At 48.5% G+C, this 23,628-nt stretch overlaps 1 protein-coding gene across 1 annotated transcript in view; it reads right to left on the reverse strand.

The window, feature by feature from the left end:
• Positions 1-16,326: 16,326 nt before the first annotated feature.
• Endod1 (endonuclease domain containing 1) overlaps positions 16,327-23,628 on the reverse strand; it is a 30,924-nt gene continuing 23,622 nt past the window's right edge. Inside the window, exon 2 of the mRNA XM_057768722.1 lies at positions 16,327-20,215. Within this exon, the coding sequence (XP_057624705.1) occupies positions 18,995-20,215 (1,221 nt within the window). The 3' untranslated portion in view covers positions 16,327-18,994. The remainder of the gene's footprint in view (positions 20,216-23,628) is intronic.

Raw genomic sequence — 23,628 nt, forward strand, 5'->3', positions numbered from 1 at the left:
AAGCATGGTTAAAATCAACTGTTATTGGTAGTTCTTATGTTTCTGGTGTAAGCTCCTTCTGCTCATGTGCCTGTGAATAAGCAGTGGTGTTGGGGAAGGGGCAATTGGACTATGATCATCAGCTATTGGATTCTCACTTCTTTCCTGTGCTGTCTTAAGAAAAGCACTACCATGATGTCTAACTATCAGTGGGACTATCCTTATACCAATACCAGCTAGCCAGAACTCTCCATGACTTCCTCAAATGATCACAAGGATTCCAGCTGGTCACCTGGCTCCTGAAGGCAGCTCCTGCCAGGCCAGGTTGAAACAGTTTGTATCCACATTTCTATAATTGCAACCCTAGCTGAGACATTTTCTTCTTGGGAGAGGGTGAAGGGACAAAGATGATTGGTGCTAAGAAGTGAGGTTAATGACTGCTTGGTGCTAAGAGGCAAGGCTATGGTTGACCCAAACAAGTGACACTGGTTCGAAAACCCCTTGAGACATTTTCCTGTGCTACCTGCTTAGGTGTTACAGCGTGAGGCCTAGAAAAGGATGGTCTCTCTCTTGCCCTCCCCCCACACACACACTCACACCTTGTGCAGACTTAGTGCGCTGGTAGCAGAGGTGAGGCACCATAGGTGGAACGACAGTGGTAGACTTGAGAGCTCATCAAAGAGGAAGACTCAGCTGCTGGGGCTCCCAACCAGCCTAGTTTACAACCACTAGTAACACCGCTTGACAGCTGACCCTCCTGCAGTAGGTGGCCATCCTGCTGTGCACCCTGCCTGTCCACTGGTGACCCTGTCTGCTTGCCCGAATCCCACCTCGTGGCCAACAGTCCCACTGGCGCTCAGGTCCTGAGCAGTCAGATGGCTGTTCTAGCTCCTAGGGGGCAGCAGGTGCCCAGTTCTCAAGCACTCCTAGGCAGGCCAGCACCTCAGCTAATCCAGGTAGAAGATACAGAGGCTTGGGCAGCCTCATGATAGCAATTCCAGAGCAGCCAGAATGGGAAAAGAAGAGCAGTGGAGGTGCTGAGAGAACAGAACACTGAAAACAGACTGAGGAGCAAGAGAGCAGACCATGCAGGCTCTGCCCACCAGGAAGAGCCAGGCACTGTAACGCTGGCCACTGCCAGGAGCCCAAGGCTCTGATACTGAGGCCCACAAAGAGGCCACGCTGTTCTTGGGACTAAAGGTCCTAATATCGAAGCAGACACAGGGACTATAATAATGGACTGTCACCTGCCAGTGCCCTCCCTGCTGGCTGCCACCACTCACTGCTATCAGACCAGCATTGAACAACCATCTTGCTCACTCTGAATTTCACCCAGGTAGAGCAGAACTCTCAGCCTGCTGATTGCTAGCAGTTGGATACCTCACCAGACCTAGAGCCTACACAAAGTGGTCCATGATTTGGCCCCTAAGGGAACAAAGCCCTTGGTTAAAGCAAAATTACGCAGTCAGTATGGGGTTTCTCTCAGCCATGCCAAGCCAACACCAAATCAAAGTTAACAGTGGTTGCCATGGTGATTTCTATGCTCAGAACACTAGACACTCAGAAAGTCACACTTACTGGGGCCCAGCCTAACAGGTTTGTTGTCTGAAACACATCCCAGGCTAAATCTTAATGTTGATTCAGCAAGGTGCATGTCACCTGCATTCTAGATTTCTTTTACTCCTGAGAAGGGTAGCCTGATGACTCAACTCAGTCTAAACTGGGTCCGTGGGAGGCAGGGCTGAGGGAGCAGGCAAGGCACAGACCCCACCTCGAGCTCCTGCTCTACCAGCTGGCTCAGTGATCCTTGGCAAATTAGGTTTGTTTTTTAATTCCTTAAAATGCTTTGTCTTCCTTCTTCACCTTTATAGGGGCGATGAAAAGGAGGGCCCTTCCCAGCCTATGCAGACCCAGTGCAGGCTCCCATTCCTCCACCCTGCACCCCTCCACCCTGCACTCCTCCACCCTGCACCCCTCCACCCTGCACATTTGCATCCTTGCTCTGACCACATGCCCTGTACCTGGGCTTCCCCAGAACCTCCCAAGTCTATTGAACTCCCACTTGTCTTTCAGGGTGCAAAGCAATTGTCACCTCCTCTTTGAAGCCCCTGCACCCCACCTTATCCAGGAGCTGCTCCTTTCTCAATACCTACACCCTTCCTCACCTCCTACACATGCATGATAAACACTACCAGGCACCAGGGCCCCACCAAAGCATTAAGAACAGGCTTGGAAGGGAGCGCAATCTTAGACTACAGGACAGAAGATCCAGGGAAACAGAGCAACTGGCTCAATGGCACACAAGCTAGGCCCCTGACCCAGGTGAGTACTCTGAACCACTGAGCCACTGCACTGTGCTGCTACCTTCAGTGCCCATGACACTCAGGCCCATCTCCTCCGTTGGGTGAGACGTCCAGGGACTATGTTTCAGCCACTTCCACATTCTACTCATTTCCTGCAGCCTCTCTCCTAGCGCCTGGCACACAGGTGTATGCCAATTTCTGCCCCCCAGACACTAACACGGGGTGATTGAAAGAAAACCCCCAACCCAGGAGAACCCCTCCCCTGCCACATGCTAGTCTCCTTTCTGACCATGACTCCCAAACCCTCCACTGCAGTCCTGTCCACGATGCCTGGTACAGTCTCTTGGAAGTTGGAGGAGCATAAGGAGCTCCTTCTAGACCAGCCAGAATATCACTGGGCAGACCAACAGATCTGAGAAGGTGATACATTTAAAGCCTTCAGTTAGCAAAATGGGAGGTTACCTGGCCTGTGCCTGTCTCCTTTGCCAAGTTTAGTGTCTAATTTTCATTTTCCCAGGATTCTAACCAATATAAACAGTCTCGGAGACACCGATGTTCCTTGGGCACTGTCCCTCCTCAGAACCAGAAGGCCGACTTTAACATGGATTTCTTTTCAAAGCTCCGGGTCTGGCTTACAGCAACATGTGCCCAAGAGGAACGAAGCCATAGAAAGAACCGTCTTTCAAGGTTGGGCTCTAAAAGAAAAATCATTTAAACTAGCACTTAAACAACAGGCTGAAAGCTCTGACCTGGAAACTGGAGTAGGGAGGGGACAGGTGTGACCCAGAAGTGTTGGGGCTGGAGGCAGCTCTGCCAGCAGTCTGCAGCTGATGCATGCATGTGTGCATGAGTGTTCAGACCCAGGGTAAATTTTTACTAAGCATTCGCTGTGGCATCTGAAAGTGCAAAAGACAGGGTCATGGCTAATCTTAAGTAACTCTGTTACTGGGGAGATAATAGGCATCAAGAACATGGGACATGGTCACATCCCTGTCTGCTTTTAGGTCTGCCGGAGAGAAAGACTCGATGACCACCGGAACTGCCCCTAAACAGACAGGGCACTTTGGTCATGTAAAGGGAGCATGAAGAGGGGCATGGTTGTCCTTGGTATAGGTGGAAGATGGCTGTGAGGGCTGAACCTGGTCAGCCAGGAAAGAAAAGCCAGAACAGGGTCCGAGCTGGCCAGTAGCGAGGGAAAAGTTCAAGCTCCCACTGGAAAGCTTGACGCTCTGACAAACTGTAGGTGTGCAGGTTGGGTGTGGAGTGGAGTGTGTGTGGGAAGAGGCTAGGTGTGTGTTGGGTGTGTGTGTGTGTCTGCTTTAGTGGAGAGTCATTATATAGTTTTTAAATCCACATGTGACTGTCTGGGATGGGGAAAGCACTTACTCTGCCTCCCTTCCCTGCAAACACACTTCACCTCCTCTTACCCACTCTTATCTTGGTTTTAGCTACTTACATGTCTGACTTCCTGACCCCAGCCAGAGTGACAAGAGGAACCACTGGACGGATTTAGAATGCCGGAAGAGAGATTTAGAACCATCATTCCCAGAGGAGGCTCCCAAGTAAAACTGCAGGACACCCAGGGACAGCAGAATTCCATTTGAACAATTTTTAAAGCATAAGTAAGTATGGACCACACAATATGGTTTTTTGCCAAAGTTTTAATTTAAAGGAGCACTATTTTCCCCCTTTGCTAACTCTGGCGACCTTTCCCATGTGGGCTAAGACAAACAAAAGGGACGATCTGAAGGACGGCATCAGTGCAGACCGTGAGCATACACACAGCCATGAGGATAGCGCCGTTTTCCACAGAGTAGGCGGGTGGGTGCTGTGAACACCGTTTTCCACGGAGTAGGCGGGTGGGCGCTGTGAGCGCTGTTTTCCACGGAGTAGGTGGGTGGGCGCTGTGAGAGGTTCTCAAGAATGAGCACGTAGAGCTGGCAGCTGACGAGGCTTGTGTGGCAAAGGTGAAGAAGTAACCCTAGACACCGAGAGACAACTCCTGTTCCCCCAGGTCTGCATGGTGGACGATTCTTTCACACGTGGCTTGTGAGCATACCAGTGATCCCAGGCCACACCACCTGCCACCCCTGCTGGGGAAGCCGTGACTCTGTACTGAGCGCCTGGGGTTTTAAACAGAGGGTGATCAAATGCCAGCTTTGCCACCCCCACCCCTTGGCCTGCATTGCTTGGACCTGTACAACCCCACTTTCTCTACTACCCAGTCTACCCAGTTTTTCTACCCAAACATAAGGCATTTTGTGACCTGCTCTCCAAAACCCCAAAGTTCCTGTCAGCTTTTCTTTCTTCTTTTATTTTTTTTTATTGTGCTATATATTTTGTTTTTATTGTGCTATATATTTTTCTCCGCTCTCCTTTCTCCTTCCCGTCTCCTTTTCTGCCTTCTCCCATGACCCCCATGCTCCCAATTTACTCAGGAGATCTTTTCTTTTTCTCCTTTCTATTTAGATCTGTGTAAGCCTTTCTTAGGGTCCTTTTAATTGTCTAGGTTCTCTGGGATTGTGACCGTAGTAGGCTGGTTCTTCTTTTCTTTATGTCTAAAAGTCACTTATGAGTGAGTACATATTAAATTTGCCTTTCTGGGTCTGGGTTACCTCACTCAATTTGGTTTCCTCTAGATCCATCCATTTGCCTGCAAATTTCAAGATGTCATTACTTTTTACTGCTAAGTAGTACTCCATTGTGTAAATGTACCACATTTTTTAAAATCCATTCTTTGGTTGAGAGGCATCTAGGTTATTTCCAGGTTCTGGCTATGAGAAACAACGGTGCTATAAACATAGTTGAGCATATGTCCTTGTGGAATGATTGAGCATCCTTTGAGTATATATAAACCCAAACGTGCTTTTGCTGGGTCTTGCGGTAGGTTGTTTTCCTTGCATTTGCACTGATGTTTCTCATGTCAGTTTAGGAATGGCAATTACATGACAATGTCTAAACAGTTCCTGTCTGAGCCACAAATAATGGGTGCATAAACCAACCCTCTAAAGCAGTGCTTCTCAACCTTCCTAACACTGTGACCCTTTAATATTCATACTGTAGTGACCCCAACCATAAAATGATTTTTGTTGTTACTTCATAACTGTAATTTTGCTCTTACGAGTTGTAATATAAATATCTAACATACAGGAAATCTTCCACGTGACCCCCAAACGACTGCGATCCCAACTTTGAGAATCACTGCCCTAGAGCTTGGGTTCCCCAAGTCCCCTCATCAACCACAGCAGCTCTGGATGCGCTTGTAGCCCACGCCTGTTCCCCAATAGCCTCACTTCCCATTTCTAGCTGGGCCTCTACAGCCAGATGTCTGTTTCATTGATTTCTTTAGTTGTTTTTTCTTTTTCTTCTTCTTTTTTTTTTTTTTTAATTATCCAAAATTAAGTCACTTTTCTCTCCTTTCCAAAGTTTTCTAGTCTTGGTCAGGGCCACTCCATCCTTGTCAGAACTGCCCTCAATGCATCATGGGATAGGAGACCTTCAAATCTAGCTGCTCTCACGGTTCAAGGTTCAGTCCCCCTCCCCCCCCCTCTCTTTCCATACTCTGGTCTTCAGATTGTGGAGATCAGTTTCCATCTGCTAACTATTCAAAAATGATTCTCCACTCCTTCACATTGCCCCATCACCTGCCACGCCTGTGGAGCTCTATATAACTACTGCCACTTTCCGGGAAAGCTTGACACTCAGGGTCTGGCCACAGGCCCAGCAAGGCCTCCTCAATGGCACATAGTAGGTACTCCATAAATATGTGTCGAATGATGAAATGATCCTATGGGCCTTTAATTGTCGAGAAGAAGCACTCTAAGAGGAGACTCATGTGCACAAAGGCCAACCCGGTCTCCTGCCCACAGCCGCTGCTATTACCACAGCACACAGCAAAGGCCTCTGCACACAGGAGGCCACTCTCACATGCAGACACACACTTAGAGACACACAGAGAGACACATACCCCCCCAACACACACATCTTTATCTGTCCCTCTTGCCTCATGTTGGAGACTTCTCAGCTACTTAAAATGTAAACAGTTCTCCAAAGGAAGGAGGAATAAAGGAACAGTCCTCTCCAACACCGCCAATTTACGTGACAAGGCTCTTCAAGAGCCTAGCTGGTTAGAACCACTGGAGGAGGCCCCAGTGCCTAGGGTGATGCTCAGAAACCTGGAATAAGCGTGCCCTCTGCCGGTAAAACTGGGAAATGCACTCACTGTGCAAGAGCGGCGAGAACAGCTGTGTAAATCCGGGCTGCTCCCGAGTGGGGTGGGATTGCTCAGAGGCTCCACAGGAAAGCGGGCAGTGTGGCATTCAGCGTGCCATCCGGCTGCTCTGAGAGACGTTATCAGGTTTTCAGAGCCGGGTGTAACTCCACCTTTGCTGCACCTAACTCCGGGTCTGAGAGCACCGCCTTCCAGCAGCTTCTGCTCCTGCCCCATCCCCCTTTCTGTCAAGCATACCTGTGGACCCCCAGTGGCGCTTTCTAGATGCAAATTAGCAAGAGGCCCTTGGCTTGGTTTCACCACCAGCCTTCTCATCCCAGTCAGGCTGCCAAAGCGAGGACCCTCGAGGTGGGCAGGCATGCACTGGGCGGGGCTGGTGGGCATCCTGAGACCCAGACGAGTGGTCTCCCCAGGGTGGACTCTGGGAGCCCAGGGGATCCTGAAGAGGCTGCAGTTCCCTCCTCTACTCAGGTGTGAGAGGACCTAGGCCAGCTCTCCCGCTGGCCGTTCTTCTCCCTTTGCATCTCACACTCCAGAGCTGGAAAGGAGAGGAGAAGGAACACTGGGACTTCATAGCTCTGCCCTCCCAGGACGTGGCGGGAGCCAGGCATGGCCCGTCAGTCACAGCCGGGAACACACACATTGCCTAGATCTGCAGTGGCCTGTGGGTGTCCCTGTTGTTTCCCAAGAGTAGGGAACAACCCAGGGAGACCCAGGAATACTGTGCATGTCCCATCAGGGCTGCTCTCCGCTGCAAGACCTCCTGGGGACCCAGAGATGTTGTTCCAGGGTCACCTACGTCTACATGAGTCCCCATGTAGACGTAGGTGTGAGCGCAATGCAGTCTGTGTGTATAGTTTGCCACTGCAGGCTTTTAGGTCCAAACACTGTTCACTGCCGGGCCCTGCACAGGGTGCAGCCACACAGCCAAGAGTGCACTTGCATCTGCCAGGCAGGCAGGCAGGCCATCAGAGAGTTTCATTCCTTCTCATCTCTGGCCTCTGAATTCGCAGGTATCCACATCTCCACTGTGTGTTAAGGTCACCAACCAAGTAAGATCCTATGCCTGGGAAAACAAACTGCTGACTTTTTTTTTTCCCTGCAGAATTTGACAAAGGTATTATTTGCGGGCAGCCCTTGTGAGTCAGGATAAAGGGTGTCTCTCAGACATCCCGGCGTTGCCATCTCTGCCTTCAAGGAAAATAATGTGCTTTTGTGGCTACATTCAGCTGGCTGGTTTTGATCCTCCGCACCCCGGGCTCCCATCTCTTCTAGGATGCTAAAGAAAGTGCAAGCCCTGCTCTTTGGGAGGTTTCTGCCTGGAGAGAAAACAGGCCTTTTTTTTTTTTTTTTTTTATCACTCCTTGGAAGATGGGATGGGACTGCGCCTGCACTGTGAGCACTCGCCAGCCTTTGACTCCTTGCTGACAGTGGCCCCAGGCAGGCTCTGGATGGGGATGGGGCTGTGCTGGCACAGTGAGCACTCGCCAGCCTTTGACTCCTTGCTGACAGTGGCCCCAGGCAGGCTCCGGACTTTGGACAAAGCCTGCTGCCAATGCATGACAGAGGAGTCACAAACACAGTGCTGTCTGGCTTGAGGAAATTAACTAGGGATGACAACGGTTTAGATAAATACAGCTAATGGTGAAATAGATGTGCAGCCGTGTAGACACAGATAATGAGACAAGTATGTAGATAATATATCTTTGTAACTATAGAAATATGGAGATATATAGGTGCATGCATCTCCCTCCATACCCAGAGTTGAGGATACTGTCCCCTTTCCACCCCAGTCCTCCAAAAGCCCCGACAGGTGCTCCTTCTATGTGCCACAGAAATGGCATCTCCCCGCTCCCCATCAGTCGATGGCCACTGCCGATATGCTGGGTTTCCTTGCTAAGGCCGCACCCCAGATTAAACTCCCTAGTTCCTCTTATAAACCTGTGTGGTGCTGGACTTCAACTCTTTGCATAAGAGGCCCAGAAACACTCGTCCTGGGAGTCTCATGACCACCAGTACCAGCATTAGGGTCCTCAGAGGGGACCAGAGGGCAGAGGAGTCAGGGAGTCTGAGTGCAGAGGGAGGGCAGTGTGTTCTAGCCACGCTTTTGTGATGTCTTCCCTCCTCTCCTCCCGTCAACTCTCTTCTTCTCAATCTTCCTAATGCTGCAACCTTTTATACCATTCCACGTGTTGTGGTGACTGTCCCCAACCTAAAATTGGTTTTGTTGCTACTTCATAACTGTAAGTTTGCTAGCTATGAATCATGACATAAACGTCTACTTTCTGATGGTCTTCTGTGACCCTGCGGGACCCACAGGTTGAGAACCACTACTGGTTTGGAACTTTTGCTTCTTAAGTTCTTGTAGAAGCTAAGAATTTGGAGCTCTAGAGTCAACAAATTCAATACTGTAAGTGAATTCAGTTCATGGTCATGTAAAAGCTCCGGCCTGCCCTAAGGGGCCCATGCTCAGGTCCTAAGGAACCACTTACAACACTCGTTGGTGCTCTGTTTGAGCTGGGAGGCCTGGCCTTCCCCTTTGAGTACTGTCTGGGAATCAGGGTCATGAATACTGTTGTCCACATGTCTCAGGCTGGGACTGGCTGCCCAGACACCTCAGATGCAATCCCCTCCCAGAATGTGGTACCTTCCCTGGCGGCATTATCTACACAGCGGCCATTTGCCCTTTTTCCTGTACTGGGACATGGGTGGGCGCTAACAGTGCAGGCCCCTGATACTGTTGAGACAACTCAGAAGGACTGTCCCCGCTTCAGAGCCACGGGGTCTGCTAAATTCTCTAGGCTGTGGCACAGCCCACCTTCATGTCTACCTGTGGCTTTCCCTTTCCAAGGCTTTGGTCTTGCTGTTTTCCCAGTGTTCGGGGCGGGTTGGTTCCCTCCCCTGAGCGCCCTGAAAGCTTCCTCCTAGTGTCTTGTATTACTCATTTCCCACTTCTAAACGGGGAAGCTTACACACAAAGCAACAAGTGCCCACCATCAACCCTTCTAAATTTCATTTACCACCGGGGCGAGGGCTTCTGAGGGTGCATTTCTGTATGATGTGCAAACAACCAAAGCCCTGAGCAAGTGAGCTCCCAGCCCCTCCTTCCGCGATGCTCCTGAACACACCATAAATCCTACTCCATTCAGATTTCTACCTGAGAAAGTTTTCTTTTTAAAAAATATTTATTTATTTATTATGTATACAATATTCTATCTGTGTGTATGCCTACAGGCCAGAAGAGGGCACCAGACCTCACTACAGATGGTTGTGAGCCACCATGTGGTTGCTGGGAATTGAACTCAGGACCTTTGGAAGAGCAGGCAATGCTCTTAACCACTGAGCCATCTCTCCAGCCCCGAAAGGTTTCTTTTTCCATATACATTTCTTCTCATGTTCACGAATATCCCTGAAAAGAACGCCTTCTTTGTTCCTAGGGTTTGGGGGCTCTGCCCTTCATAAAGACCAGAGCTCTGACTTAGTTGACTTTAGACAAACATGTCATTAACTCATCCTGAAGTTTCCTTACCTGCCCAATGAGACATCAGTAGTGACTGCCTGGGACTGACCGCTTCTCCATGGACCTCCTTCATCACAGCGGCTCCTCAGAAAGGATCCATCGCCAGACAGAGACTGATTGCACTCTGTAGAATATTCTTCTGGGATATCCAAAACAAGGTAAGCCACCTTGGTTGGATCTTACGGAATGTTCTCTCTGGTAACCCAGGCACCAAACTGTGAGAAACTGTTGCTCTCAGAGATGCTGTGTGGGGTGCTATGGTTAACAGTGCCAGTGGGCAGCTGGTGGCAGATGTCAGCCAAGCGAGTGGCCCATCCTACCGCTTCCTGATGCCTTCAGATGACTACAGTGCCAGCTGCCACTAGACTGCAATACTGCAATTCCATAAGACCCAGCCTGAAATTTAAATGAGATGATTTATGCAAATTGATTAACAAAGGGCTCTGTAAGCAATTACTAACCTTTTAAAAATGCATTCTGCACCTGGTGGTGGCAGCACACACCTTTAATCCCAGCACTCTGGAGGCAGAGGCAGGTGGATCTCTTTGAGTTTGAGACCAGCCTGGTCTAGTTCAGGATAGCCAGGACTGTTATACAGAAAAACCCTGTCTCAAAAAACAAAACAAAACAACAACAACAACAAAATGCAATCTGCTTACAATTAACAGTCTGTTTGTATTGTGAGAGGAACTCAGTCTTTTTGTCTTCAAAGATATATTGCCCTTTTTAATAAATACCACCAAACCTTTTCTAGGCAGGGAGGGAAAGGAAAGGTAGAATTAGGAAGAAAACTTTTTGGGGAGAGCACAGAGCATTTCCTTGGGAATGTAGGGGAGGGCGCTAAGAATTTAGAGGTGAATGGTTGCCTTAGAAATACCCAGAACTCTTGTAGAAATAGGAATCAGTGTGTGCTTTGGGGCAGGAAGGATGAGGTACAGAAAATTCCAGAAGCTGTAGGACAAACCACAGAAGAGAGGGACTTTTGTAGTCTGGGCAGCGAGCGGTCGGTGAATGCAGAGCTGAGCACGTGTATGGATGGGAGCATACAGGACATTATTCCTCAGAGGGTAAAAGTAGATCCCAGGTCGAGGAGGACTATAGATGTCAGGGGTTGCAGGAGCAGCAGAGCTGTCCAGGAGGCTCAGGATGTAAGAATCACCTACAGGAGTGGTGGAAAGTTTACAAAGGCACTACCCAGAGGGGAAAGCCATGCCTCGGTGAGCATGAACTCCGCGTGTCTGCAAGGGGCTCCTCCTTCTTAAACAGAAGTGAGGGAACCCTTATACTGTGACTCCAGCTCCCCTAAGCCTCTACTCAGCTCCTTGAAGGCCTAGCTAGGGTTCGACTCTCTCAACCTCAGCGTAAACAAGACAATAGCATATATGGTGACCTTATCCATTTCCGGTGGACCACGTAGGAGAGACAGGAGCTCTGCAGGGCATCTCCAGATTTCTTTGCATCATTGCCCTAGGACCCAAGGACCAGGTTTTGCATGTATTTTTTTTTGTCTTCATCTTGACTTTGTCCAGGATCTGATAGCTTATCTTTGGAACAACATGGTTTGGGGTCTTTTCCTTCCTTCTTATGAGCTTTCATTTGCTATGAACCCACACTGTTGTTTATCAAATGTGGAATCTTTTCAGTGGTACAGATACATTTGAGTCATTCCGCTCCTGTGAGTATCCCCTCTCCACACCCCTGCAAGCGAACTTGGCTCTTTGGTGACTTCCTACCTGGGGTGAGATCGGCAAGAGAACGCTTGGGCGGCTTTCAGCGTGAGTGCTGGAGCAGGGCTGGGCATCAAGACCCTGGCCCATTTTCTTCCTGTGTGACCTCGGGCAGGGTTTATGATCTCACTAAAGGGAACACAAGCCCAGTGTCCTCCTTTATAAAAAGCAAAGTCCAACAGGAACACACCTACTCCCCAGAGCTCAGTGAGCATCTCATCAGTAACCTTACGGACTGCCTAAGTGTGGAGACAACGGACCCCTCTCTAGAGGCTGCATTTTGGTATCTTCAGAGATCATAACTTCATCCTCACCCAGCATGGCTTCTGAGTCCCAGAGAGATGTTACTGGAAACTGAGCCCTAACTCAGAGGAGGGTGTCTCAGCGAGAGTGAGCATGACTGTATGGTGTTCGATGTTGGTTTTTACATGGCTTTCTCCAGATCTGAGAAACCAACTGTGGGCCCTAGCGAGATCCTGGGAGAAATGGGGCTGATCAGAGGAAGGTTCACACTGAACACAAAAAAGATTCACCTGATAGTATTTCCGTCTTTTAAATCGAGAACCAGAACTGCTCACAGACCAAGACAGCATCCGCATCTGAGTACATTGTGCCCTCTCGTCACGGAGAAAGCAGAAACGATTGCAAACACTTCTTTCCGTTCCACCCCAGGAGAGCATCCTCAAGGAGGTTTGGAAGCTTCTCAGTGTATGCACTTCCCAGAGACAGAGTAGCAGAGGAAGCCAGATGGGGACTGGGAGGGTGGTTGACACAGACTAGGTAAGGGACATGGGATAAATCACGATTCGGTGGCACTGGGCTAAGATAACTGGATGCAGATCTGTAAATAGTCAAACAAATTCCCCAGACTTCCTCGGTCCTGCACAGCATGTCCTGGCCTCCCTGTGGCCTTTCACCTCCCTTTTCTGCTATAGATCTTGGTCGTGTATCTTATGCTCACATGGACTATAGCAGAGTGGTGTGGGGAGCCAGCTCCCCGTCCCAGTGACAACACATCTGCTTGGAAGCACAGAGCAGGCTGGGGTGGAGTAGGTTGAGGGTGTGAGCACTTCTGCCCAAAGCTGCTTCCAGAGGATCACACTAGCAGTGAAAACCCTCAGAAATCAGCAAACATCACACATCAAGGAACTCCTCCCCTGACCCCAGAATGTCAGGTGTGCAGCGTGTATTAACACCGCTGGGCGTGAGTGCACTCTATCTTCTCTCAGGCGTGCCCCGCATGGAATGTTCTTATATTCTCACTTAGAGACAGATTTCCTGGTCTTAGAAGGCCTCTCACTTTGTCCAGCTCTCATAACCAAGGGTTTTCCTTGAGTCAGAAAGGTTCTGGGTTCATAGGATGCTGGCTTAAGGTGGGTGCCTCCCAACTCTCAGGAACACATCCCTGAGCACCTTTTACCCACTGAACAGACATCTCCTTGTGTGGGGAAACTTTCCAGCTTGGGGGAAGATTTCACAAGGTTTCTGTTGGTATGGACACGCCGTTTAGCTCTCCTTGGACTGTTTGCTTTTGTAACTTACAGGAAGAGCCAAGTAGTGAGATTTCCCAAAATGCTGCAGGCTGCCGGCGTGTTATCTGGGAACAAGAGCGTGAGCAATTTCTGACACACCTTCAGGGTAACTGCTCCAGTAGCTCCTTTACTCTACAGATCTGCAGAGAAAATGGCAACCGTGTGGCTGGGGGACCCTGCTGCTTAACCATATCTTCTGGTTTGCAGACACAGCAGCAGCAATCTCTGCAAAAGGCAGTTACTCACTGGGAAACTCAATCTGGGGGCACAGTAGCATGCTCTCAATTCTGCTTCACTTCTGGATGCAATGACAGTTGACACCTGGGGATCTACAATCTGCCAACACATTCTGGGGTCCTCCAGCAGCGCCACCAGGAGCTACTGTGTAGTGCTCAGAACTGCCCAGGCTGGTCCAGGGTTTGCCTGCTGCCAGGCATGAGGCCCCTTCTCCCCTCTGCCCTGTGGCTCCTCAGGCTCGGGCACTTGCTTCCCATGCACCTCTTCCTGTTAGATGACTCACGATAGCTTTATGTCTGTGCCTATTATCCCAGGGATTCAGCTGACTTACCCAGAAAGCAAATGGGTCCTGGGTGTGTGAGATATTCCACTACAGAGGCAAAATGCATCAGGTTTCATGAAATAAAGACACAGGGCCCAAGAGGTGGCTCAGAAGGAGAAAGACACTTGCCTCCAGAGTTCGGCTATGGAGGTTGGGAACGTCTACCTCATCGTTTCCCCAGGCCAAGCAGCCTTCTGTGCGTGAATTCATAGTATTTTATCTAAGAGGCTGACAAATACAGAGTGTCTATGTCTATGAGCACCACCACTTTCTAGAAGCAAAGATGCTGCCATCTGCATGGTTCCCTCTCACCTAAGTAAAATTTGGAGATGCCACATCTGTCAAAATACTAACCCCCTGAGACAGAGGCCTGAGGGAAAATATCTGTCTAAGTCAGAGACCAGAAAGCCTCATGTGTCCCCTCCTAAACAGGTTTTTGCTTCCTTAAATGTTTTACAGACTCCCTCCCGGTCTTTCAGATTCGTAGACACCAAGGAGGCACTCTGGTTTCCTTGGCTTTCATTCAAGACACTGACGCCTATACTGTCTTTTGACTTTTATTCTGACACTGACGCCTATACTCTTTTGACTTTTATTCTGACACTGACGCCTATACTGTCCTTTGACTTTTATTCTGACACTGGTGCCTATACTGTCTTTTGACTTTTATTCTGACACTGACGCCTATACTGTCCTCTGACTTTTGGCTTTCATTCATGACACTGACGCCTATACTGTCCTTTGACTTTTATTCTGACACTGGCGCCTATACTGTCCTTTGACTTTTATTCTGACACTGGCGCCTATACTGTCTTTTGACTTTTATTCTGACACTGACACCTATACTGTCCTTTGACTTTTGGCTTTCATTCATGACACTGATGCCTATACTGTCCTTTGACTTTTATTCTGACACTGACGCCTATACTGTCCTTTGACTTTTATTCTGACACTGGCGCCTATACTGTCCTTTGACTTTTATTCTGACACTGGCGCCTATATCACCCTTTAACTTTTCGCTTTTATTCATGACACTGACTGCTGTCCTATACTTTGACTTTGGATCTTTCAGCTTTGATCTGGAAACATCATGATCTTTATAGAAAGTCAAGTTCACCCAGGATGTGTGGGCACGGTGCCAACAATAGCAGCATAGCTGACATTTGCTGCACAGCAAGCGTAGTGATAGATACTTGTTCATTACCTACTTTCTCTAAGGTGTCTGTGATAGCCTGGCCGGGTGAATACTCAGTAAGCCCCGTCTTCCAGAGAGAAGTAGAGGTAAGTTATGCACTTGGACTTTGTCATCTGGACTACAGGGCATACTGGCCTCCAGGAGTGACCAGTGACCTCCTCACCTCCAGGGGGCATCTCATTGAAACCCTGGACTGACACAGGGGTCACGAGCGCTTCCTTGGTTTGCATTGTGTCCCTTAGACATCAAATGATGATCTTGGGGGAATACCAACACAGACAGCCAATGAGAACTCAGAGGACTCACACTGGAGGCCAATAGCCCCACTCTATGTTCAGAGTGCAGCGCTGTGTAACACGTGTGGGGTGTGCCAAAGAGACAAGGCACTCAGCACACGGCACACACGAAGTTCTACCCTTTCACTGCAGGGGGCGCCACCGAGGCCCACCGCTCTCTCTCCAGGCTGTCTGTTCTGAACTGTGTGAGTTTTCTGATGAATAAACAAATGGGATCATTTCTATTTTTATTATTATTATTTTTTTTTTTTTTTTGGTTTTTCGAGACAGGGTTTCTCTGTGGCTTTGGAGCCTGTCCTGGAACTAGCTCTTGTAGACCAGGCTGGTCTCGAACTCACAGAGATCCGCCTGCCTCTGCCTCCCGAGTGCTGGGATTAAAGGCGTGCGCCACCACCACCCAGCAAATGGGATCATTTCTATAATTTTCTATGTGCCTCAGATTCTGGAGGCAAACAGGCCTTCGGTGTGTACTGATGAAGGAGACAAGCCGTGGCTGGACGCCGTTTCACTCAGCCGTGCTTCTGATTTCTCACACACAACTCAAAAATTTTAATGAACAAAAGCAAAGGGAAAATCGCTTGAGTTGATATGAACAAGAAGAAAATAAAGGGCCCGGGAAGATGGCAGCGTGCCTGCTGCAGAAGCTGGAGACATGAGTTCAGATCCCCAGCACCCCACACACCTGTAACCCCAGAGCTAGACTTGCCAGTGAGCTCCAGGTTCTGTGAGAGACTGAACTCACTGACTCAATAAATCAAAGTGGAGAGCTAGAGGAAGGCACCTGGCCTCAACCTCCGGCCTCCACACATGCACACGCGTGTACACACACAGATACAGAGAAGAAAATGAGCATGGTGTGTAACTCAGTAGTAGGGCACTCTCCTCGCATGAGCTTGGTTTACTCTCTGGCCTCACAGAGGAAAAGGGAGTGAAGGAAGTAATCCTAGAGAACCCCAAACCTCATTCCAAGCATTCAGATGCCCCCCATGAACCCCACGGAACCACTGCGCTATCAACAATGACTTTATTGAGCATCTACAGGGCGCAGAGCATTGTACATAGCTTGATGTGGCCAAAGCCTCTGCAACGGCGTCCTTCATTCCCCATCCTGCAGGTTTTCTTCCTGTGCTCCAGGGACCAGGGCAAATATCCTCAGCATGGTGCTTGTTGTGACCGGTCACAGCATGGGCTGTATTACCTGTTTCCCCACCATCCTGGGAACTCCTTGTGGATGGAGCTTTTTCCACCCCTGCAACCTTGATGACCGAATGCATGTTTGCTAGGGGGCTGGGTGAATGAAGACCAAGGATCCTTCCATTCCCAAGTTAGCATTGGGTGGAGAAGGCACAAAGGCAGAGGGTGCATCCAAGAACATGGCCGAAAATACAGCTCCGTGAGTGAGAGTCAGCCACCATCCCCCTAGGACCTGAGAACAGAATGAAGCCACAGCCAAAGCTCCAAACTGAAGGCTTAGCCTCCTAAACTCCCACCCCAGAACCCCACGTAACCTACTGGGAATGGACCAGCAGCCCAGTGACCTGGAGGAGTTCAGAGCCACGTGCAGCTGGTTCCAGTGACTCCCAGGCCCTACCAACAAGAAACTCCAGAATGAAGGGTCTCAGTTCTCTAACCCGAATGATATGTTTGTCTTCTTATCCTTTCCCATATTAAAAAAAGCCACACAAAAATAAATAACCAGACATCTGAATATGGGGACAGTTCCAATGGTTCCCTGAAAGGGGCTCAGATGCCATGGGTACCCTGCTAGGGCCTCTCAGAATGCAAATATTCACTAAAAGGGAAAGAGGGCCGCATGAGATGCAGTCTTGCGTGGATTCCTGGCGTTCCATTAACCTGCCAAATTCAACTGATGATGCAGAGTCTGGAGTCTTTGGCGGGGGATAAAATCCTACTCAGGGGGCACACCTGTGTGATGGGGCATCTTAGCTCGTCACAACCTGCTTCCAGCTGACCCTGCTAACAAAACCAAGTCTACAGTCTCCTTGTGCCTCTGAGACCTAAAAAAAAAAAAAAAAAAAAAAAAATTGAGGGTTTAGCCAGATTGCTTCTCTGGCAACTTCTGAGAGTCCCTTTCATGACCCACCAGTGCCAACACAAGCCTTCGCATTCCCATTTACACAGTGAAAACTCCTGGCAAATGCTGCTCCAAGTCTTTCAACAGTAGGCATCTACCCAAGCGAGGTCCGTGGTCCAGATTCCAGATTACGATCGCATGGAAGTTTGCAGGCTGCTAGTTCTCTCTGGCGTGACTCAAATCATCTGCAAAACTTGGTTCTTGCTACACCCAGGTTCTCATATGCCACTGCTTTCTGGGAACAGCTGATGTACTGTTCCCTTTTTGCTTTCTTTTTGGACTCCTAGTTCTTACAGCTTACTTCCGGCCAACCGGTACATCCCCCAGTTAAGTCCACACTCGGCCCTTTTCCTCTTCACAGCAACTCTCTGGAACACTCAGGAAAATACTAGACAATCCATTCCCACCGTGGGAATGCTTGGTTCCCACAAAGCCGGTTTGGTTCCCTTTGTTATAATTTTTAGCGCAAGATTTAAAATTACAAGTGATTGATCAAATCGGGAATAAGCTCTCAAATTTAGCTAGCATTAATGGAGGGCTTATATTTTTTTTTAGCCTCAAATACACTATAAAAATAGTGGTCTAAGAGACAATGATTTTTAAATATGTACATACAATATAGTTCTGCCCAAGATGGCCAGAATATTTTTCATCTTGTCTATTACCTAGATAGTTGTAACAATCATTTCAGGAGAGAAGTCAGAGTGCTTTATGGTATCGAGTACTCATTTGATGCATTAGATGTCGCGAAATATGAAGTTTCATATTATTAGATTAACATGCAAATCTTTGTGTTTAACCTTGTCAACCAGAGATTTAATGTAAGTCGATGAAGCCTCCCTAAGAATGCCTTCGGACACAGCGCCTACTTACTGCTGTCTCCTTTCCATTCTACACCTGGAGAGACCTGACTTAGCCTAATCAGGGTTGTATTCAAATTTTATTATGCCATATTTGGCATAAGAATTGTGATTTAGCAGAACTCAACTTTGGGAGAAAATGAAAATCAAACAAGCCCTCGAGATCAAGTAAAGGTCAAACTCGCAGCAGAGGCTGCGTCTGTAGGGAGGGGTTTCAGCAGAGCAGGCACCGACGCATGGCCAGGGATGGTTGGGTCGGGGAGGAATAGAAGGAGATGCAAAGAGACTGGACAACAATGTTTGGATCATTTGCCTTAAATCTCTAAGAGCATTTGGAGGCACAAGATTCTTTCTCCACTTCTCATAACTTTTAATGCTATCTTCTCCCCGCTTGTGTTTAGTTTCCTAACAAGCCTGGGTCAGCCCAGGTGTTGAACTGAGTCAGAGCACAGGGCTGAAGTTACCATGCTCAGGGAACGCTTGCATGAATAATTGCAGGGCACAGTGGACCATGACCCCGAACCTACCCGAAACATTGCTCTTAGATCAAATTTAAATTGTGCCAAACTCCTTTGCAGAAAAAGACAACCCATCCCCCCAGGTGAACATAACACCATAGCTGACAACAGAAACCTGCTGTAAAAACAGACCAGTCTAGCTCTCTATTGAAAAATAATGAAATTTACCACAACGGACACTAGGATGTGTTTGGGTTATAAAACTCCCCAAAATTGTCAAAAGTAACCTTGTAGCCAACCCGCTTGAAGATACTAAAAACAACCTGGAACAAGCCACCCATGGTGCCAAATGCAGTGCCAAAGAGGAGGGAGAGAATGCCACCCAGGCCCACAGCAATGTCCCTGCACACGACAGGAATGGCCCCCACCGTGTACACAGGGAAAGAGGCTACATCCACAAGCACTCGGAGAGGGATGCTCAGAGCTCGGCAGACAGTCTTCAGCAGACAGCAGAGGATCCGCAGAAGGGCCCTGATGACTTTGGCCACCACCTTGAGCACTTTCCAGGGAATGCCCACCAACTCTTGTCCAATGGCCCCGAGATAGGACACGGTGGCTGCACCGAGACGGTAAAGACAACTCTCAATGCCATTGATCACCTGCTTGGCCACAAACCAAAGGAGATGGAGTACATTCCTTAGGACTGTCATCACGAGGTAATAAATTAACTGGAAAAGTTTGATGACTGGGGTCAAAAGGAAACCAAGAACTTTCCCCAGAAAGCTGCCTCCTCCCTCTGGTGCTTCTGGGGACGGCAGGGCAGACCTCTGGCTTTGGGCACTGGCGAGGGGACTCGTGCTCTCCTGAGACTGCAGAGATCGCTCCTCATCTTGGACCTGGTTGACCACTTCCAGAATCTTCTTCATCTTCTCTGTGTCTTGCTCCATCTCCCCACAGTTGTCCCGGAACAGCTGGGGTTTTTGAGGAAGCAGCTTCTCAAGGTCTCTCACCATAATATCTTCTATGATATCACTAGCCTGGGTGTGCTTGGTGAAGCCCATGGCCCAGCCTCCTCCAGGGACGTCACAGCAGGCTGCCAGCCAGACGAATTCTGGGATAGTTACTCTGCCCTTAACTCTGTAGTCTGAGGGGACAGCACCTGTGATGATGTACAGGTCTTTGCCATCGCCACAGTGTGGGATCAAGGCTCGGTCCATGAGGCTGTCAAGATTCATGTGCCACCGTTCCCGGAAAGACTGGGTCATTGGAACTGAATTTGTGAGTGGGAATGTGGACATCTTGAGGTCACTGCTAAGGAGGAATGGGTACAGCTGTCCGATTTCATAGTCAGAGTCGAGATAGTCTGCATTCAAGGCTTGCTTGCTTCCCAGATTGTTCACGGAGGTGACAGCGTCAGCCTCTTCAATTACCTCCTCAAGGGTGCTGTCGGGGTCATCAATCTGAAAGAAGAAGACAGTGCTGAGATGGGTCCCTGCTCACAGTACCTGAGCCACTTGCCGAAGCTCCAGGGAGATCCTACCCTTGAGTTCTCGCTCATGGCATGGTTCTTACACACACACACACACACACACACACACACACACACACACACACACTTCATTCTCATATCCCTCCGTGCTGGTATTTGAAGGCATCCTCAAATAGGATATGTCCTGCTTCATGTTCTATCCTTGCTCCTTACAGAGTCATGATGACTTCTCTCAATGCATGCAGGCACACATGGGGAGGTATGCACAAACATTCACATCCATGCATTCACATGCATGTGGCATCAGAGAACAATCTTCCTAAACAGCCTTTAAAGAAAAGTTATTCACTTACAAAGAATTCGGTTTCATTGTGGCATTTTTCAAACAAAATTTGGTTTTGTTGTTCCTCTTCCAGGCCTGGGTTTTGTTGGCTGGTTGGTTTGGTTTTTAAAAACTTAAACAAAACAATTGGTTGCATGTTATGTGTTTTGTGGGAAGGTATGCGCAGGTGTATGCAGATGCACACAGGCCAGACGAGGGCATCGGATCTCCCATCAGACTCCTAGAGCTGAATTTACAGGGAGCTATACGCTGCCCATTATTGAGCTCTCGGGAAGAGAAGCAAGTGCTCTAACCACTGAGTGATCCCTCCAGTAAACCTTGGTTTTTTTTTTTTTGAGTCACGGCTTCTCATTAACCTGGAGTTCACTGATCACGCTAGGCTGACTGGCCGTTGAGCCGCGGGAATTTGCTTGTTCCCATCTCCCTTGCTCTGGGCTCGTCAGCCCAAGCTGTCACACCTGGTATCTTTAATATGGGCTTGGGGATAAAATTCGGGTCCTTGTGCTCATTCTGAATGCACTGTTCTGACTCAGCCATCTCCCCAGACCTGATTTTGATTTTTCTTTCTTTCTTTCTTTCTTTCTTTCTTTCTTTCTTTCTTTCTTTCTTTCTTTCTTTATTTATTTATTTATTTATTTTTTTTCCATTTGCTGAGATTGAGCCCAAAAGATCAAGCATGGGTCCTATCAACTACTATTCTGTGTTATTCTTTTTTAACTCCTTCCACTTTCAGGTTAACTGATCTTCGAAGTAGCTGTTCCACAAAACTTACTATGGTTAACAAGCCAATCAATATATGTGTTATATATCAATTATAATATATAATTGTATCTTTTCTTCTTATACAAGATGCTTTTGTAGTTCAACAGGATAATATATGCACACATAGATGCACACATACACATACAGATAGATGACAAATAGATACAAAGATAAAAGGTAGATAATACATAGATAGACAGACAATAGTCACTTTGCTAATCCAAAGGACAAAAGAATGCTGGGTTAAGGAATACATTTTTCTTGCCCAAAGTAGACTGTTCTTTTGTTGGAGGACCTAGCCCAAGGTCTTGTGGACTTTTTGCTTACCTTTAGGCCCAGAGAATATCATAGTGACAGTGCTTATAACAACGGCGGCTTGAACAAAAATAAAAAATGTAAAGTAAATGATAATATATCCCTTAAACATCTCAAACCCTTTGAAAAAGAGCTTGCAGCTCTTGGAGTTTGTGGCATGGAAGCACGCACTGTGATAGTGAAAGCAAAGACGAAGTGTATCAGAGGTCGGGCTAGAGAGATGGCTGAGCGTGCCGCAAGGGCTGTTCTGCAGAGACTTAGCTCCTGGCACCCACGTGTTGGCTCAGTCTATCTGTAACTCCAGTTCCAGGGGATCCCATGCCTTCTTCTGGACTCTGAGCACACCAGGCATGCACGTGGTATACATAGATACATGCAGAAAAACACTCATACACACAAGATAAAAATAAACTTTAAAAAGTCATAATTTTGCTTAAAAGCACAAAACTTCTCACTCTAAAAAAATATCCAAAACACTTTGGAACAAAGCATGTGTCCTCAGCCCCGGTTGTTTGGTTCCTGGAGAGTTGACAGTTTCTTCTACTACTCCTACCCACAAATCAAAACAAATCTCTCCTTGCTAACTGACACCCTAATATTGGAGTCGACCTCCTAAACCACCCTCAAACCTCTCATACAGTCAAGGCCAGGGGTCTTTGTTGCCTTCCCATCTAGGTCAAGCTGATGTGTGTTTGGCCAGCTCTGCTGTGGCCTTTCACGGCGTGGCCTTCAGACGTGTGTGTATGCACGGGGCAACTGATGGCGAGGACCAGTCAGGATGGCAAGAAGCAGGTAGATCTGATGGAGCCTCCTGGAGCTCTCTGTAGGCTGACCCTACCATGTCACTCCATCTTCCCCTAGCGTAAGAAGCAGTGCATCTAGATGCTCCCCTCACCCACCCCATCCCTGGTAGGAGGAAGATAAGGAACTCATTCATTTTGCAAGGCCTTTGTCTCCATTTTCTTACAGCTGAAAGATATACCCCAGGAAACAGTAGCTTCAAGACACAGCCAAGCCAGGCTCTCTGGGGCCGGGTGGAAGGCCACAGGCTTTAAAATGCCTTCCTGTACTCATTCTCTAGGGTGTCCCATCTGCACTGACGCTGCTGCAGTGTCTTTAGCTTGAGGGGAAGTCTGGAGATGACTCCTGGTTACCCCGTTGGCAGAGCACACAGAGCATGCTGGTGTCTTCAATGCAAGAGCTACCCAGGGATAGACCGCAGGCCTAGGATATGCCCAGACAAGTGGGCTTCTTTGATGGTGAAGGAGAAAGAGGCTAAAGAGAGGGGAGAGGAGGATGAAGAGTAGCGAGGTACAGGACATAAACGTCCAGGTACTGGGGAGAAACCAGGACTGGCCTGATTCACTTGCAAACTGCAAAGCTGGCTCCCCAGCTGCCACGATCACAGAGGCTCCACAGAGGACATTGAGTGCGGTGCCTCTGCTTTTGTTCCAGTCACACAGGGGTCACTGCTCCCCACAATTCCAGGGTCTTTGCAGAGCTGGTGAATTTAACTTTTCTTGGGTTTCCATGCATTTTATTCTTCCAATGAACCCATCATTTCAGAAGAGAACAAGAAGCTTTATCTATGAAGCATATAAGATCTCCCGAAAGGGGTGCAGAGCCCATAAAGCTTTACTATTTATCTAGGGTACGCTGGCCCTACGGGGTCCCTTTCCTGTGTCATCCACTGTGTGCTTCAGACTGTCAGGGGACTGACAGACTGTGATTTTGTGTGTTTGCTGTCTTTGTGCTTTTCTGACCACACTTCCCAGGTACGTGGAGAGCAGACCCTGATGGTGACGCTGAGGTGGCTGGGAAGGCCAGGGGCCAGCCCCATGCTGGTATCCAGGATTCTCTGCCCTGACCTTCCCTAGGCAGTGTTAATTCTATGTTCTGTGTCTTCAGATGGCAGAGAACACCCTCTCCCTCCTCTGCTTTCTTTGGAACCCTTATCCATCACC

Source organism: Chionomys nivalis, chromosome 4, assembly GCF_950005125.1.
Source record: "Chionomys nivalis chromosome 4, mChiNiv1.1, whole genome shotgun sequence".
In the NCBI taxonomy this organism is placed as follows: domain Eukaryota; kingdom Metazoa; phylum Chordata; class Mammalia; order Rodentia; family Cricetidae; genus Chionomys; species Chionomys nivalis.